The sequence below is a fragment of the Podarcis erhardii genome (genome assembly GCF_964252035.2).
Source record: "Podarcis erhardii genome assembly, chromosome: 4".
Lineage (NCBI taxonomy): Eukaryota > Metazoa > Chordata > Lepidosauria > Squamata > Lacertidae > Podarcis > Podarcis erhardii.
Window position 1 is genome coordinate 76,173,013 of NC_138508.1, and position 15,574 is coordinate 76,188,586.

General features: G+C 38.7%; 1 protein-coding gene and 1 long non-coding RNA gene across 22 annotated transcripts in view; one reads left to right on the forward strand and one right to left on the reverse strand.

The window, feature by feature from the left end:
• LOC309339706 overlaps positions 1-15,574 on the forward strand; it is a 33,719-nt gene that overhangs the window by 15,662 nt on the left and 2,483 nt on the right. The window lies entirely within an intron of this gene.
• The window catches only part of INPP4A (inositol polyphosphate-4-phosphatase type I A), a 96,671-nt gene that overhangs the window by 3,572 nt on the left and 77,525 nt on the right, over positions 1-15,574 (reverse strand). For 7 of the 18 annotated variants that reach the window (XM_081857872.1, XM_081857871.1, XM_081857884.1 and 4 more), the window contains 5 exons: positions 14,080-14,206; positions 12,755-12,895; positions 11,354-11,451; positions 7,909-8,021; positions 6,788-6,942 (listed from right to left, as the gene is read on the reverse strand). In XM_081857872.1, coding sequence (XP_081713998.1) covers positions 6,788-6,942; positions 7,909-8,021; positions 11,354-11,451; positions 12,755-12,895; positions 14,080-14,206 — 634 coding nt within the window. Of the gene's footprint in view, positions 1-3,798; positions 4,577-6,787; positions 6,943-7,908; positions 8,022-9,152; positions 9,234-11,353; positions 11,452-12,754; positions 12,896-14,079; positions 14,207-15,574 lie in introns of those variants that run through there. The other 11 variants (XM_081857882.1, XM_081857880.1, XM_081857878.1 and 8 more) reach the window with 7 other exon arrangements.

Below are 15,574 nucleotides of genomic sequence, written 5' to 3' on the forward strand. Positions count from 1 at the left end.
AGAAACATGCAGTGTCTAGTTGCTAAACTTGCAATTCTAAAAAGCAATAGTGTAACTAGTTGCAATACAACTGATCTCTGCAATGTTCCAAAGTATTTCATGGCACATATGCTGTGCAGTAATAAATGCTTTTCAACAACAACTATTTCCTGCATATCAGTTTAGCAAGGGCTTTGCTCAAGGTTACCGTGACTAGATAATTTGCTATGCACAGTAGGAGCGGTTGGGGGAGAAGAACTTAACCAACTAATACTAATACAATCACAATCCTTAAAAGTTTAGTACTGTTTAATTGCTTGAAAAAATATTTCATGTACAGCCACCAACCATATGCTAGAAAGCCATCAATATTTAGGAGTGCAACCTTCCCTCATATTTACCTACTGCAGGTTTAACCTAGGAAATCTATAGTGGGCTGTGGGCTTGTGCAATCCCTTCCATTTCACCATGATTTAATGTTATGTATGCACTTGTGCTAACCAAATTTATTCTCACCTAGGATTGGAAACCATCTGCAAACTGTAGTTATAATGGGAGTCCAGCTTAGCACATAACAATAAACCATGGTAAAAGGGAGAAGTGGGGATTTGCATGTGAAATTGTAGGAGACGATGGGGTCAATAATTCTGCTGACCTGCTCCTTAGCTATGGTTTAAAGTGGCAGAATAAAATCTATACTGGGCTGTTGGGGAACAGTCCTCTTTTGGTGTGATAATCATTGCTACAATAGGCTATCTTAACATTTACACTCAGGTTTTGAACTCTATTGCATTTCAATACAATATTTCTGAAATCTATTTAAAAGGCCATTATTTTTCATGAAACTGAAAGTGCTGAAAAACAGCTATGTAAGGAAGCACATCATTTTGGTACACATGAATTAACTTAGACCATCAAAAGAGAACTTTCTTTGGTTCCTTTGAATATAGAAGATAACAATGGAAAATGAAAATGGTTTCATGCTAGAGCATAAGTGTTAAACAAGGCACACAAACATAGAACTGATATATAATTATATTTTAAACAATTAAGGACAGCAACATTTAATATGCCCCTTGTTAAACTACAGCAGCATTGTTTCCAAGGTGGTGAGATTTTGAATTATAATAATTTATTCCACTATCAACATAAGGCAAAACCCAGACAAACAAGCTCTTTTGAAGTTCTGTTGATTTCAGTGGGCATATTAACAGCTGTTTAACTTTCATACTGAAATCTACTCTATGGATTGTGCACACCTTGATATGAAACTGGGATTAACTGATTTCATTAACTCAATTGTCATTGTATAATACACATTTTTATATGGCTTAATTTCACAAGTAAATGATTTTATTGTCTTTCCTCTAAAACAATGCATTGGGACTCTGAAGTACTTATTTTATTTGTAAAGGTAAAGGTAAAGGGACCCCTGACCATTAGGTCCAGTTGCGGACGACTCTGGGGTTGCGGCGCTCATCTCGCTTTACTGGCTGAGGGAGCCGGCATACAGCTTCTGGGACATGTGACCAGAATGATTAAGCTGCTTCTGGCAAACCAGAGCAGTGCACGGAAATGTTGTTGACCTTCCCGCCAGAGCGGTACCTATTTATCTACTTGCACTGTGTGCTTTCGAACTGCTAGGTTGGCAGGAGCAGGGACTAAGCAACGGGAGCTCACCCCATCGCAGGGATTTGAATTGCCAACCTTCCGATCGGCAAGCCCTAGGCTCTGTGGTTTAACCTACAGTGTCACACTATCTGTAGTGACTTTAATTTATACTTGAGTGTCACTTTGATTCATTTAAAAGCACAAAAGTATTCTAGGGTGTTAAATTTGTGGCAACAATTTGCACACATTTTGATTTAGCAGTCTTGCAGAGGGAGGGTATGTGTTTGGGGATGTGTTTACTATCTGAAACTCATTTGGTACCATCCTGAGCTCTTGTGGATTCACAAAGCTCTGCATATTTAAGAGCTACCCCATTATCTTCAGTGCTGCAGAAGGAGAAGGCAGGATAGTTAAGTCTTACAAATATTGACTAGCCCACCCCTGCCTATGTTGATCATTTGTGGCACACTGACAGTCTACAAGAAAAAAAAGTAAAACTGCTTCCTTGCCTGGTTGTAGTCAGCCTGACAACTGGCTACTTACCAATAAATGTATGTGTGTGTGTGTTTTGAAATTGTGGCTTCTGGGAAACCCATATGACCCAGGTAGACATTTTTGACCCTATGCGTGTTTTTTTATTCTTGTTTGAGAGGCAAGACTCAATGCATGCAATGCAGTGACAAGTTACAATGTATGTATGAAGCATTCCTCTGACAAGAAAGGATTTAATGCTGCCGTGCGGTATGTTTACATTGCAGGGGGGTGGGGCAGATAATTATCTTGCAATGCATTCCTCACAAGACCTGTTGTTATATTGCCTGAGTAGTGTGGCTGCTGCTTCTGAGCAGATGAAACCTGCACTGTAGAAACATTCTACAGTAATGTCTGTATAAAGCAGTCTCATGCACCAGGAGTATTTCCCACACCAACATCACTGGGTTGCATCCAATTTTCATCCTCCTCAGACTAGATCCACTGAAATTAGTAGATATGTCTACTTTGGGTCCATTAATTTCAATAAGTCTACTCTGAGTACATAAGAAGTGATTTTGATGTAGTGTGAAATAATGATGCCTGTTTACCCCAAGTCACATGACTGCTTCCTACAAATGTTACTGGAGCCAGGACAGGATTGAGCAGTAGCTCTCATGCTACTCTGGTAACATACAAACAGTCCATAATCAAGGCTACATCTGCTTCTTATACTAGTTGTCAAAATAAATGCAATCGAGACAACATCTTTGTACCAGTGGGACATAGCACAATGGAACATGACAGTTAGAATTTGTCTCTAAGCCTACTTAACTCCTTTTAAAATCTCAAATTTACAATGGCAGTCACATGCCTGTGGAACGGACTGCCACTAGGGCAGTGGGGTTTCATCTTCCTAACGATCCCATACACCCCCCCAAATCTGCTCTAGAGGTTCATAGACCTTCTGAAGCAGAATTGGGGAGGGAATGGCGGGTGGAAGAGAAGGGGAATTCCGTTTACGCAATGTTGGCTGTTGCCTTATACTTAAATTAATCCACAAAATTATAACTTTAATATATCTATACAAGCTTTCTGAATGCTGATATGTGCATATTTGAACAGTTAAATGTCATAACTGTAGCAATTAAGCATAATTCTCTGTTGTCCACTAAAGTATTAGAGTAATTTTCTGGGAACAGTTACTCAATTATGTTAGCATCTTTTAACTATTTTATTTCATCTCTTCTAACTAAAACGTTAACCATTAGCTGAAATATCTCATTAGTGCATCTTTTATGGCAATATTTAATGTCAGGATTAATTTACATATGATCGCATTCACATATACTATAAAAATATTTTCCCGGAGATTTAAATAGAATTACAGATTATTTGTAAGCTATTCTTTGCTACCCACTCTTCCCTTTTTGATACATTAAAAAAGTAGATATAGAAATAAACTGAGAGTACGGTATATTGCATGCAGTACACTGCAGTTCAAGTTGGTTCTTTTTTTAAAGTTGGTATAATTTGCTGCAACAGATTTAACTTTGAAGGGGGGGGGAAACAAGTACATGATTCTAAGCATGGATCGCTATAATTATTTAGAGCAGCCTTCACCAAGCTGGTGCCCTCTCCAGATGTTTTGGACAACAACTTCCATCAGCCCCCAACCAGCACAACCATGCTGGCAAGGGATGGTGAAACTGTAGTCCCAAAACATCTGGAGGGCACCAAGTTGGCAAAGGCTGCTTTAGAGGCTATGCTTAGAAATCAAAGTAGTAAGGTGCTGAGCATATTTGTTTAGCTAAACCTGTTACAAACCATCACTTTGTTTCTTCGCATATCACATAAATATGAAACGCAAGATTGACACACTTTAAGAATATACAAAAAAGATACAAATTCTTTTCTCTGGAATACAAGTTCCTTTCTCTGGAATACATGGAACATGTGAAACAAAACTGTGTGTATCTACAGAGAGAGAAAGTAAAGTGACTCCGGATTTGGATGCCTGAAAAATATTTGGTAAGAGAAACTAATCTTCAGGTTGGGTAAAATACCGAGGTAACAGGGCCGCTGTCAGACTATGTTACAAGCACTGAAAGCGTTAACAGTTTAAACGTTCGATACAATTCCTTTTCATAAAATAATCTGATGTGTATTTACAAGTTTAGTACAATAGAAACACAAAATTGTAAGGCATAATAATAATTATTATTCTTGGCAGATGATGCTATGAGACATTCTTTGACAAATAGGTACCAGGTGGCAATAAATATTCTGGCACTTCATTGAAATTTTTGCTTCTGTTTGCTTTTAAACTCATCTTCACTTGCAACGTAATTTAGCCACCAAGTAGGCAATGCTCAGAAATAGCCACACAATCAGTAAATTGGGGCTTAGAGCTAGTAAAGGAATAGAGTAGAGAAGATTGGGGTCTAGCCTGAAATCCCGGATGGGCACCAGGCCACACAAGTTCTTCTGCGTGACTACCTCCCGTGTTCCAATACTGTGAAAAGGAAGAAGTTCAGGGAGAAAGGAAAGTAAAGAAAGAAACACACACAGACATGCAATGGTCGTACCAAAAGGAAATAAAAGTGGCAAAATAAAACAGAATCAAATCAAGAAGAGGAGAAAAAGAAACATCAAAGAAGCCACAACAGAAAATAGAACGTGTTAAGTTAAAGAATAGGGAGGTGTGCCAATTTTAAATCATAATAATAATAATAATAAAAGGCACAATTACAGAATAAAGGAGAGAGAAAGAGAATAAAAAGAGAAAATAAGAAAGAATACTGTAATCTACTGAAAATAAATACATGTAGGTTGAACAAGAATGGTTTTCCATGTTCATTTTCTCATTTGGCCAAGCAATGTTTCCATGCTGCTCTGCCATGCTTCCACATGCTGCAAAGGAAGGGAGCTCTGAAAAGCAAAACTGAACATGAATAACCATTATAGCATTTGACCCTTTCAAAAATTCTTCAATGTGAGTTGTACCATATTAGTTCAATAACCTAGCTATTAAAGGTATCAGTGTTAAAAATTACTTAGCTCCAAAGTAGGTTAGTTAAAAAAATGATTTTTAAAAAGTCATCAAACAAACAAAAATCCACCATAATGAGCCAGGCAAATTGGCCTCCTACTCAGTGAACAACACCAGCGCAAGGCTGGTTCAGGGAAGGTGGCATAAGCAGCACCCCACCCCGATGCACCCTGGACAATCACCCTGGAAAGCCCCCTCATGCTATGCCCCTGACTACCTCTGTCCAATTTCTGAGGATTCCTCCTTCCACCTCAGTCCCCTGCACCACAGCATATCAACCCTTATGTGAAGCTCTTCATGGGGCTCTTGAAGGAAGGATGGGAGTGGGGTGATAACCTTCTAATTTGCACCCTTCTCCCAGCATTTCTCTGGGTCCAACCCTAATGTTGTTGTTTTCCTAAATGTTAAATGCACTTAATATAAATGGCATGGCTTTTCTCTCCCAAACCAGAAGTGGGTAAACAGGTGCATTCAATGAGACTTTAAAATGATGAACAATGACTATATTGTACCCACCTTTATTAAAAATGTCCAAATCTATTAAAAATGTAGTTAGTATTATCAGAAGGACACCAATTAAATATTATGAATGAGGCAGAGAATACATTTGAGCATATATATTTCTAGCTCTTTCTCTCTTATATATGTTAATGTTTTCATAACCAGGATGCTGGTTTAATCATAGCCCAGGTTTAAGGTGATTCCCCTTTATGGAATCATATGCTTTACATAAAAGACTCCATGGCAAATTCAGAAAGCAATATTGCTGAAGTAAAAAGGTAACATAAAAAGTAGACCATTGAAGATTTAGAAAGGATCAAATAGCAAAAACATACAGAAAGGATAAGAGAATTGAACACTTCTGAGAATTTGGTGAGAAGACACACAGTACAGTACATTCAGCGAAAGTGAATGTTGAGAACAGGACTCTACGATAGTGCTGAAAACACCAATAAAGACTAAAACTGGATTTCTTATCCTTTCTTTTTTGGTATGTAAAATTGGAGCTTTCGAGTAGTGCTTGAAACAATGTATTGAACAGTAAACAGATTCCTTACATTTTAAAAACAATAGAATTTCCAAATATGTCTGCAGCTTCAGAAAACAGGAGATATGACCACAGAACATTGACAGGTTGTGATGGGTTCTGATTGCTGCATCATGAAACATTCAAAATGACAATTTGCTGAAGAAGCAAACTGTATTGCTTGAGGAATAAGCATAGCAAAACAATGCAACCTGCAGATGTGTATCCTTCACAGAACAGGTAAACCATACAGATCACCTCTAAGCAAAAATGGCAAGACGACAACTGAGGCAATCCTACAATTACAAAGCTTTCAAATTGGTAGAGCAGAAAAGACTGCATGCTGTGCAATACTTTTCTTTACATCTCAATTATTCAATAAACTGCTGAAAACTATACAAAGTATTTTCCTCTTTTAGCAGATTTTTAAAAATATACACATACAAATATGACAGCTCTCTTTATATCAAAAAATACTGAATGAGGTCAAAAGTACTTCAGAAAACTGTAGGCTGTGCAATTTATCTTTCTTGATAGTTATATTTGTTATATAACTATCCCCATCAAAGATGGTTGAAAACCACCCATCTGCAGTTTACATGGCTCCAGGGTTAGGAACAAGAGGCCAGCGAGCAGACGGTCCTTACCTTCTCATGCATTCCAGGGCTTGTGTGAAGACCTGTGGAGCCATTCCATGTTCATGCTGCAATATTAGACACTGCTCTAGAGTCACTGACATGGCAGTCCTATCCTTGGCACTTTTACAGCTTGTAAACCGAACACCATTGAGTCTGCGGCAAATCTAGAAAAGGACACTATCTATTAGCTTCATTGTAATGCTTCAGTGTAATGTAATATCCCCACATTTGGGAGCAATAAGGGGACCCAAGGCTGGGAAAGGTTGCCTTTAGACAGTGAAGGGGACCATGTGGCCCTCCAGTTATTATTGGGCTAAAACTCCCATTAGCCTCAGCCACCATGAGCATTGGTCAAGGATGACCAATTCACTATACACCTTTAGGTGCCAGGCAAAAGTGTTCCTCTTCAATCAGGCCTTTGGCTGATTGACATTCAATGCCCTTGTAAAATGTGTTGGTGGAATTATTAAATTATTTTTATTTTGATAGTGTAGTTCATGTTTTTATGTTGTGATTTTATCCTGTCAGCTGCCCTGAGACAAATTTTAATAATAATAATGAAGAAACACTAGTCCAGCAACTTCGAAAGAATCACAGATACCCCATTTCAGCCACATACCAGCAGGTGAAGAGAAAACAAAGTGGCATTTACTAGTATCTCAGTGCTGTAAATGAATTTTGGAGGTTGTCCACCTCTGCTCATTTTGCCTGGATGTTTCTGTCCTCTTATCCTACTGCAATGGCACACTGACAAATAAGTATCACATAGCAAACATGGTGGTACACAGGAGATTCTGCCAGTAGGCATGGGTTTTCATGGCCATGCACCCTGGGAAGGAAAGCGATCAGCCTTTGCAAGGACAATGGACTTAGTAAGGCTACAAACCATCCCATCCTCCAAATGAGCAACATGTAACTCCCTTCCCCCTTCAACATCCTTGGAGACCTGACCCATCTTCCTGGACAAGCCACCAACCTTACTCCATGCTGCACAGCAAGCCAGCAGTAGCTCATAAGGGGTGGGCAGAGGCAGTGGTGTCATTACAGCAGGGCAGTTAAAAGGTAAACATGGTGACCTGCACAAACATCACATATCCATAAAATGTTTGTAGAATAAGAATAATAAATACCTCAGCAGCTTGCCAAAGAATATCAACATTCTTATTTTTCCTTGCATGTACATTCTGTCCAAGAAACCGTAACAGTTCAGGCAGGCACGTTTGACTACGAGATCGAGGTAGACCTTAAATGAAATAAAGAAAGTGTAAGCATTCCCCATTCTCTGTGGTCAGACATGAGAGAAAGGTTTATCAGCACATGCAGATTTATTCAGGCTGAACTATACATTTGATCCCTTTCTCCTATTTTCATGCAGTACTTTAGAAATTTTGTAGAAATGAGCACCCTGAGCTAAATTTGTGTCTGAACAAAAATCTGTTGAATTAACTAAAAAGCACCCCTAATTAATCAGTCAGCAGATTTTTTTTCAAAAACAGATTTTTAATGCAAGTACTTAGGAAAACTGCAAACAGCAAGCACCTTTTATAAGTTGCCTACCACAATGCATGTTGTAAGTATGCTGCTTGGTTCAGAAGTATTGTTTAACCCGCATGCAAATTTATATTGAAAGACTAAGCTTCATATGATAACTGATCACCATTTCCTTAGAAAGCAATCCTATAGACCCTGGAAGAGTTTCAGGATAGAGCAGATCTGTCTCTCCTTCAGTAAAGTGGGAGGATCACAGGCATCTGCCCTTGCAAGTCTCTCCATTATGGATCAATGGGAAGGGGTGGGGGGAAAGACACCAAGCTGACAAGGAAGAAAAACACCAGAAAGAGCCACTCTACCATCTTCTGTGCTGCTGGCACAAGCCCAGTAAGGCTTTGGCTCTGGCAGTTTCTCCTCCTGGAATTTATACTTCCCAGTCCATCTGCCCTTCTCCCTTTGGAATGGTCTACTAATCAGGTTCCTTGAAACTTATGAAGACCATATGGATGCCTTTTAAAAGGATTAGACAAATTCATGGAGGATATAAGACTATCAGTGGCTAGTAGCTATGATGGTTATGCTCTGCAGTCAGAGGCAGTATACTGTTGAATACCAATTGCCAGAATTGACAGGAGGGGAGAGTGCTCTTGTGCTCAGGTCCTCCTTGTGGGTTTTCCACAGGCATCTGGTTGGCCACCATGAGAACAAGATGCTGGACTAGCTGGGCCACTGGCCAGATCCAGCAGCCTCTTTTGGAGGAGTAGCCAAGAGGGAATGGGGCCTTTGGGCCAAAAAACAGATCCACACCCCTTTGGTTCTATTTTAAACAGCAACTATATTCCTTTGCTATAACTAACTCAATGGTAGAATCTAGAAAACATACCTGTACTTGGTCCTGCTAATAACAATTCAACCTCAGTTGTCTCAGCTTCTTCTCTTAATTGGCTCTTGGGATATGACCTCACTTGAATATATTGAAAAACCATCTCATTTCACTCTTATCTGCTCTTTCATTGCAATACATAGCTATATTATTCTTTATTAAGGTGCTCCCAGGTGGACCTTTATGGTGGAACCAATACCACTTGTGCACACGAGTTCTTCACACACCCCATATTACATAATCGTAATCAAAATGCCAGTGTCATATTTTTATACAGTTAATCATAATTTCCTCTTACTGTGGAAGAACCCTTAAATAAAAATGTCAATTACGCATTCACTATCACTGGTCATGTGAAAGTTTGTTAGTACTTTCTTTGGGTGGATGATTTGTAACGTGCATCAGTGGGTACTCCCTGTTGCCACACCCCTACTCCCATTTGCTCCTCAGCTGGACCTATTTTGTTTCTGGCAGTTCTGGCAGGAGGCCTGTTTCCACTGATTACTACATGCTGAAGGCATGTAGGAATTTCAACAACCTAGGTGGGTAGAGCTAGCATCTCAATATGTGTAGCTGATCACCTAGGAGACACCTACGTACATCATGACTTCTTTAAAAATAATAATAATATGGATGTTTTCCACAAGATCTCTATCAGAATTTCAGTACAGCTAAATAGCTATTTTGCACAAAACCTCTGTATTGGGTTTTTTTTTGTAGGGAAATAGGTGTTGCCCCCCCACAATGTCACAAGCCACCATCTTGCTCATTGTGAATCATGATACCTGAGTACTTGAGCCTGGTACTGATGGCTCAATCCTCCTTTACTGTGCTTGCCACACACATATCTTGACTATTATATAATATTCCCCCATTTAATTTTGGTTCCCCCCCTTTCTTTTCAAATTTGAATGTCCAATTGAATCTTATTAATTACAGTGGTGCCCCGCAAGACGAATGCCTCGCAAGATGAAAAACCCGCTAGACGAAAGGGTTTTCCGTTTTTCGAGGCGCTTCGCAAGACGAATTTCCCTATGGGCTTGCTTCGCAAGACGAAAACGTCTTGCGAGTCTTGCGATTTTTTTCGCTCCCCCCCTTTTTCTAAGCCGCTAATAGCCGCTAAGCCGCTAATAGCGCTAAGCCGCTAATAGGGTTGCTTCGCAAGACGAAGAAACCGCAAGACGAAGAGACTCGCGGAACAGATTCTTTTTGTCTTGCGAGGCACCACCAATATGTGATTGCTCTCCATGATATAATTTAAGTTCAGGGACAGAAAAATACTAAATTCTCTTACGGGTTTATCAGACGATGACTGCCAAATTGCTTCTGCATACTCACATTTTAAACAGAATCTTATAACTCAGTTTTCATCATCCTAATTTTATACTCCAGTACTTCTACTTTATTATATAGAGATCATTCTGTTGAGCAAATTGGTTCTGTTATACTAGGCATAATATTATCTGTGCAGATTGCATTGCGTCCGCTTCATGTTGCATCTTTGCGTTACGTCCTGCTGCAAACCGGAAGTACCGGAACGGGTTACTTCCGGGTTTTGCCGCATGCGCAAAAGCACTAAATTGCTCCATGCACTTGTGCAGACACAGTACTTCGAGTTGTGGGCATTTCACGTTATGAACGGGCTTCCGGAACGGATCCCGTCCGTAACACGAGGTACCACTATACTACTGCCAGGCTAAAAATGAAGATGACAAAAAGTGTTAAAGATAAAAGGCCTAACTGTCTCTCTTCAAAAGTATATCTATATAAAAATGTCCTTTTATTTACTTACTTACTTACTTATTTATTTATTTAGCCTTTGCATCTTTATAGGAAAGTCATGATCTAATGGCCAAATTTATCTCCAATGTAATTTCCTCCAAACTGTGTCACTTTGTCAGATACTTTTGAGAATCTAAAAAGGACAACTGCTCTCATTGGAGCGGGGAGGGCTGATTTTACATTCCCCATAGATCAGTGAGTCACCGGGGAGAGGCTGTTGAGAGGAAAGCAGCGGGTGGCAGTTGTGTGAGAGTTTGCACTCCTTGTCACCACGTTCCTTTTGCTCTTAAAATCATCTCCTGCCCCAACCCTTCATTTTATCTATGATTGGTTTATGGATTACTACAGTGAGTGACTGTGGCCGTTGTTTAACTTAAATTTAAGCATATTAGATATGAATATTTCTTAGGCACACTTACAGTCTTCAGGCAAAACTTCTTTGAACTGCTCGAAGTAGGAATTCAACCGCACTAAGCTTTCCATGTTAATCACTTCTTGTAAAGAGGTGTCTCCAAACCTTTAAAAATCAAAGAAGCCACCTTAGCACAAATAAGGTTTTTCTCTCTCATTCACACACATCCTTTCCAAACAAAGAAAGCTAGGAGAACAGCTTCAAGATTTAATGCTGAAAATGTTATTGTAAGACTCACCTTAAACATTTGACAGACAGTGTGTAAACTACAAATGATCACTCAAATTTAGGTACTAATGAAGAGGGGTGATAGGACTAAATTATCAAGGAAGCAGATGATCAACTTAACAACTTACAGCTACTTTCGCATAAACCAGGCATGTTCAGAGTCCATTTTGGGGGCCTAATTCAGCCTAATTTGGCCCTCACGCATGTTCAGATCATCAAATCTGGCCCTCTTTGAAAAAAGTTTGGGCACCCCTGGACAGAGCCAAAGACCAAGGCTTGTCTCAAGCAAACCATAGTTAACAATAACCACAGTGTGCCAGTTCTGGCGATATGGCATGCTGTGCTTAAGGGAAGCTTTCAAACTCCTTTCAGCTGCGCTGGAGAAGTGAAGATGGGAGGACCATGCAAACTTGAGACTTGTTATGGCTCATTTACATCACACTAAACCATCCCAAAAACTTACATTCTAAGGGCCATCAAAGCAACCGCATTGGCACAATAGTTAAGGCAATTTAAATATGACAAAACAAAACAAATTCCTTCCAGTAGCACCTTAAAGACCAACTAAGTCAGTTCTTGGTATGAGCTTTCGTGTGCATGCACACTTCTTCAGATACACTGTGTGCATGCACACGAAAGCTCATACCAAGAACTGACTTAGTTGGTCTTTAAGGTGCTACTGGAAGGAATTTGTTTTGTTTTGACTATGGCAGACCAACACGGCTACCTATCTGTAACTGTAAATATGACAAGCATTGGATGCTATTGCAGCAAAGTAACCCATGAGAACAGGACTCTGATTAAGTCAAAACGTAGTAACAGACCTTACACATTATACAGCAGATGATATATAAAAACATAATACAACATGTATTGTGTTTTTATATATGTGCTGGAAGCTGCCCAGGGTGGCTGGGGAAACCCAGCCAGATGAGCGGGGCATAAATAATAAAATTGTTGTTGTTGTTACTGTGAAAGTGAACAACCACCTGAGCAACTGAAATAAGCCAATGTTTTAAACTCTGTGTCGCCCAACCTATTCCTGAGCCATTATTTGGATAACCAAGCTGTAGGGAACTGGATTTTACTAGTAAATTAACTTAATATAGTCCCAGGAGGACTGTTGATTTAATCTCACTTTGGCTAAGTGTGATACGTTTTAAAAATAGAATATATATACTTCTCTGCTAAGGTTTGTTGTTCATTTATCCCCACATTGAAGAGAACGGGCTGAACTCTCAATAACATGCCACTCTGAATTTCACGGGGCAGTGCATCAAACAAGGTGCTTGGCAGCGGAATTCTCACATTGAACCCATCCCTAAATCAGGGCAAGAAAAAATGAAGTTAAACAAGCAATGCAAATCATAAAGCATTTAAAAAGAACATCCTTTTGAGGCTGAGGAATGTGGTCTGCACAGGAACTTGCAAGTCTCTCAGAAATCATTATTAATTATTATTATTATTATTATTATTATTATTATTATTATTATTATTATATTTCCCTATACCCGGCGGTCTCAGGGCAGTTCTGTATCTACTGTATGTTCAATTTGTCTTTTCTTGCCCTGCCAAACAGCTTTTTGTAAAGGCTGATACTGTATTTCTTTCAACACTCAATAATTAATACACCTCAGGGAAAGTAAATGGGTTTTCAGGGTGCCTCACAGAAAATTAAAGACTTGGTACAACTCTGTGTGACAAATGAATTTATGATTGGTAATTCTTAACATGTAGGTGAGGAGTAAACTCGAATGGGCTCAGCTGGTCTCCTCATAATGTTCTCTGTTATACCATCAGTGAAACCCATCTTCCCTCAGTCCTGTTTCTAGAATAAGTGGATTTAGCTCAAAGAAGAAAAGCTTCAACTTATTCTGTGGATGCTGTGATTTCTGTACTCCCCCGTGGACTCCCCTAAAGAAAGATTGGTTGGAACATAGGAAGTTGTCTTATACCACATCAGGCCATTGCTCAGTATTGTCTATGCTGATTGGTGGCAGCTCTCCAAGGCTTAAGGCAACAACAGAAAGGACTTTTTTTTAGACCACATCTGCAGTATTTTGAGTGAAAAGAGACCAATCACAAAGGAAAGAACAAAATAATTGCATTCTGGAGTAGGAAATGGCCACTTCATATTCTTATCAATATGAACGTTCGGTGCCCATGTTGAAAAACTTGACTTTTCTCCTCAAAATAAATACTAAGCAGGTCAGTTTTGTGTCACACTTTGTATATCTTGTTAACAAATATATGGGTTAAACACCACACCAAAGATCATCTCTGAGATTTTTTTTTTTTAAATAATGGAAATATAGCCTAATTTAGTTAAGAAGGTCAAGGTTAAAGGTTTAGGGCCATTCCATAAAACCAGCTCAAAGTATTTCTATATTGGATCACTATGCATTTGCCCAGGTCTTTACTTTTCTCTGTGCCATTCAAGTGTCCTAACTGAAGCAAAACTTGCTTTCACTTCTCTTTCCCCATTCCCCTGCCCTTTTTCTTTACCGATTTCCTGTAATGACTGGTAGCATGTCAGCAGATGCATTTGAAGTGGCCTGAGTTACTTTAAACGTTACATTCCTCAAGTCCATTATCCCAACACTCATATCCTCTAGCATTGCCAGCTCTTCACCTAAACAAAGAAAAGATGAATGGGATTATAAGTAGTCATACTTTAAATATATATAAAAAAGCTATTGCCAACTGACTTGAATTCAGACACCCTAGTATTAAAAGAAAATGTGTTGTGTAACATATGTGATTTCCTGATTTTACACAACCCCACGTAAAATGACTCTTGTTACACTCCTGAATCCTCTCAACCTCAGCTGGGTTGCAAAAATTAATACACTTTAATTACAGGTTGAAAATTTGCCGGATGTGTTTCACTGAAGACAGAAAACATAAGCAATCAATGCATTTACAGATGTGCCCATATACTTAAATGTTCAGCTCACAAAATTGTGGCTCATCAAAATAATAATTTTGCAGACATAGTTTTTAAGCATGAAATTTTGGCAGAAACACAAAAAACAGGGAAATTTAAGCTTTACAATTTTGTGAAATAAATTTTGAGTTTGAAATTTTATTTTGAAAGTGTCTTTTAACAAATGAGATCTTAGCATTCTGATGCTAGCCACCTTTATTCATTCTAGTAATCTTAATTGGTTTCAATTGAACTTGATACTTTGTACCTTATTTTTTACCAGTCACGGGGCCCATTTGTGCAATGACTTCCCATCTGATGCAACAGTAATCTCATTTAGGCATCTAATATAAGTTCAATAGTTCTCTGAAGCTTTTGCAATACTATTGCAATAGCTGTTTAACGTGTTTTACCTGGACTTGTAGATGCCAATGAATTTATTATTTCACTGTATTTTTAGTGATTTTTTTGTTATGAATCCCCTGATATTTTTATGAAAGGGGGTATAAAAAATACTTTAAATAAATAAAATTTAACAACTCTATAAACAACAGCCTTTATAACTTGGGAATTGTAGAGAAAAGCAATTCGGGAGAATACTCATTTGAATTTTTGCAAAAAATATATATAGTTTGGACAATTTGCTCAAGAACACCCCCCAAATGTGTGTGTGTGTGTGTGTGTTTTGCTTTAGTTCTGTGTTCAAAGTATTACAAATTGTTATTTTCAATATGTCCTTGTCTGTGTCTAAACTCCTTTTAAGGGGGCGGGCAGAGGAAGGATGGTAACAAGTAAAACTTAGTTGTACTTTTAAGGAAGGACACAATCATAAGCATGCCCAGCAGTGTTTCTTTTTAAACTTGAAGAGTAGGCAACCTTTTTGAAAATTTCCACCATTTCAAAACTGATTTCTGATGTGGTATAATCGATACCTACTATATATAGTTGCTTCATAAAAACCAAGAGCTGGTTGCTTGGGTATTCTGTATTTCAACCAAGGTCATCACACATCTATTTTCAGTTACACAATATTGTATGTACCAAATACCACATTACAACATAGTTTTGTTCTAA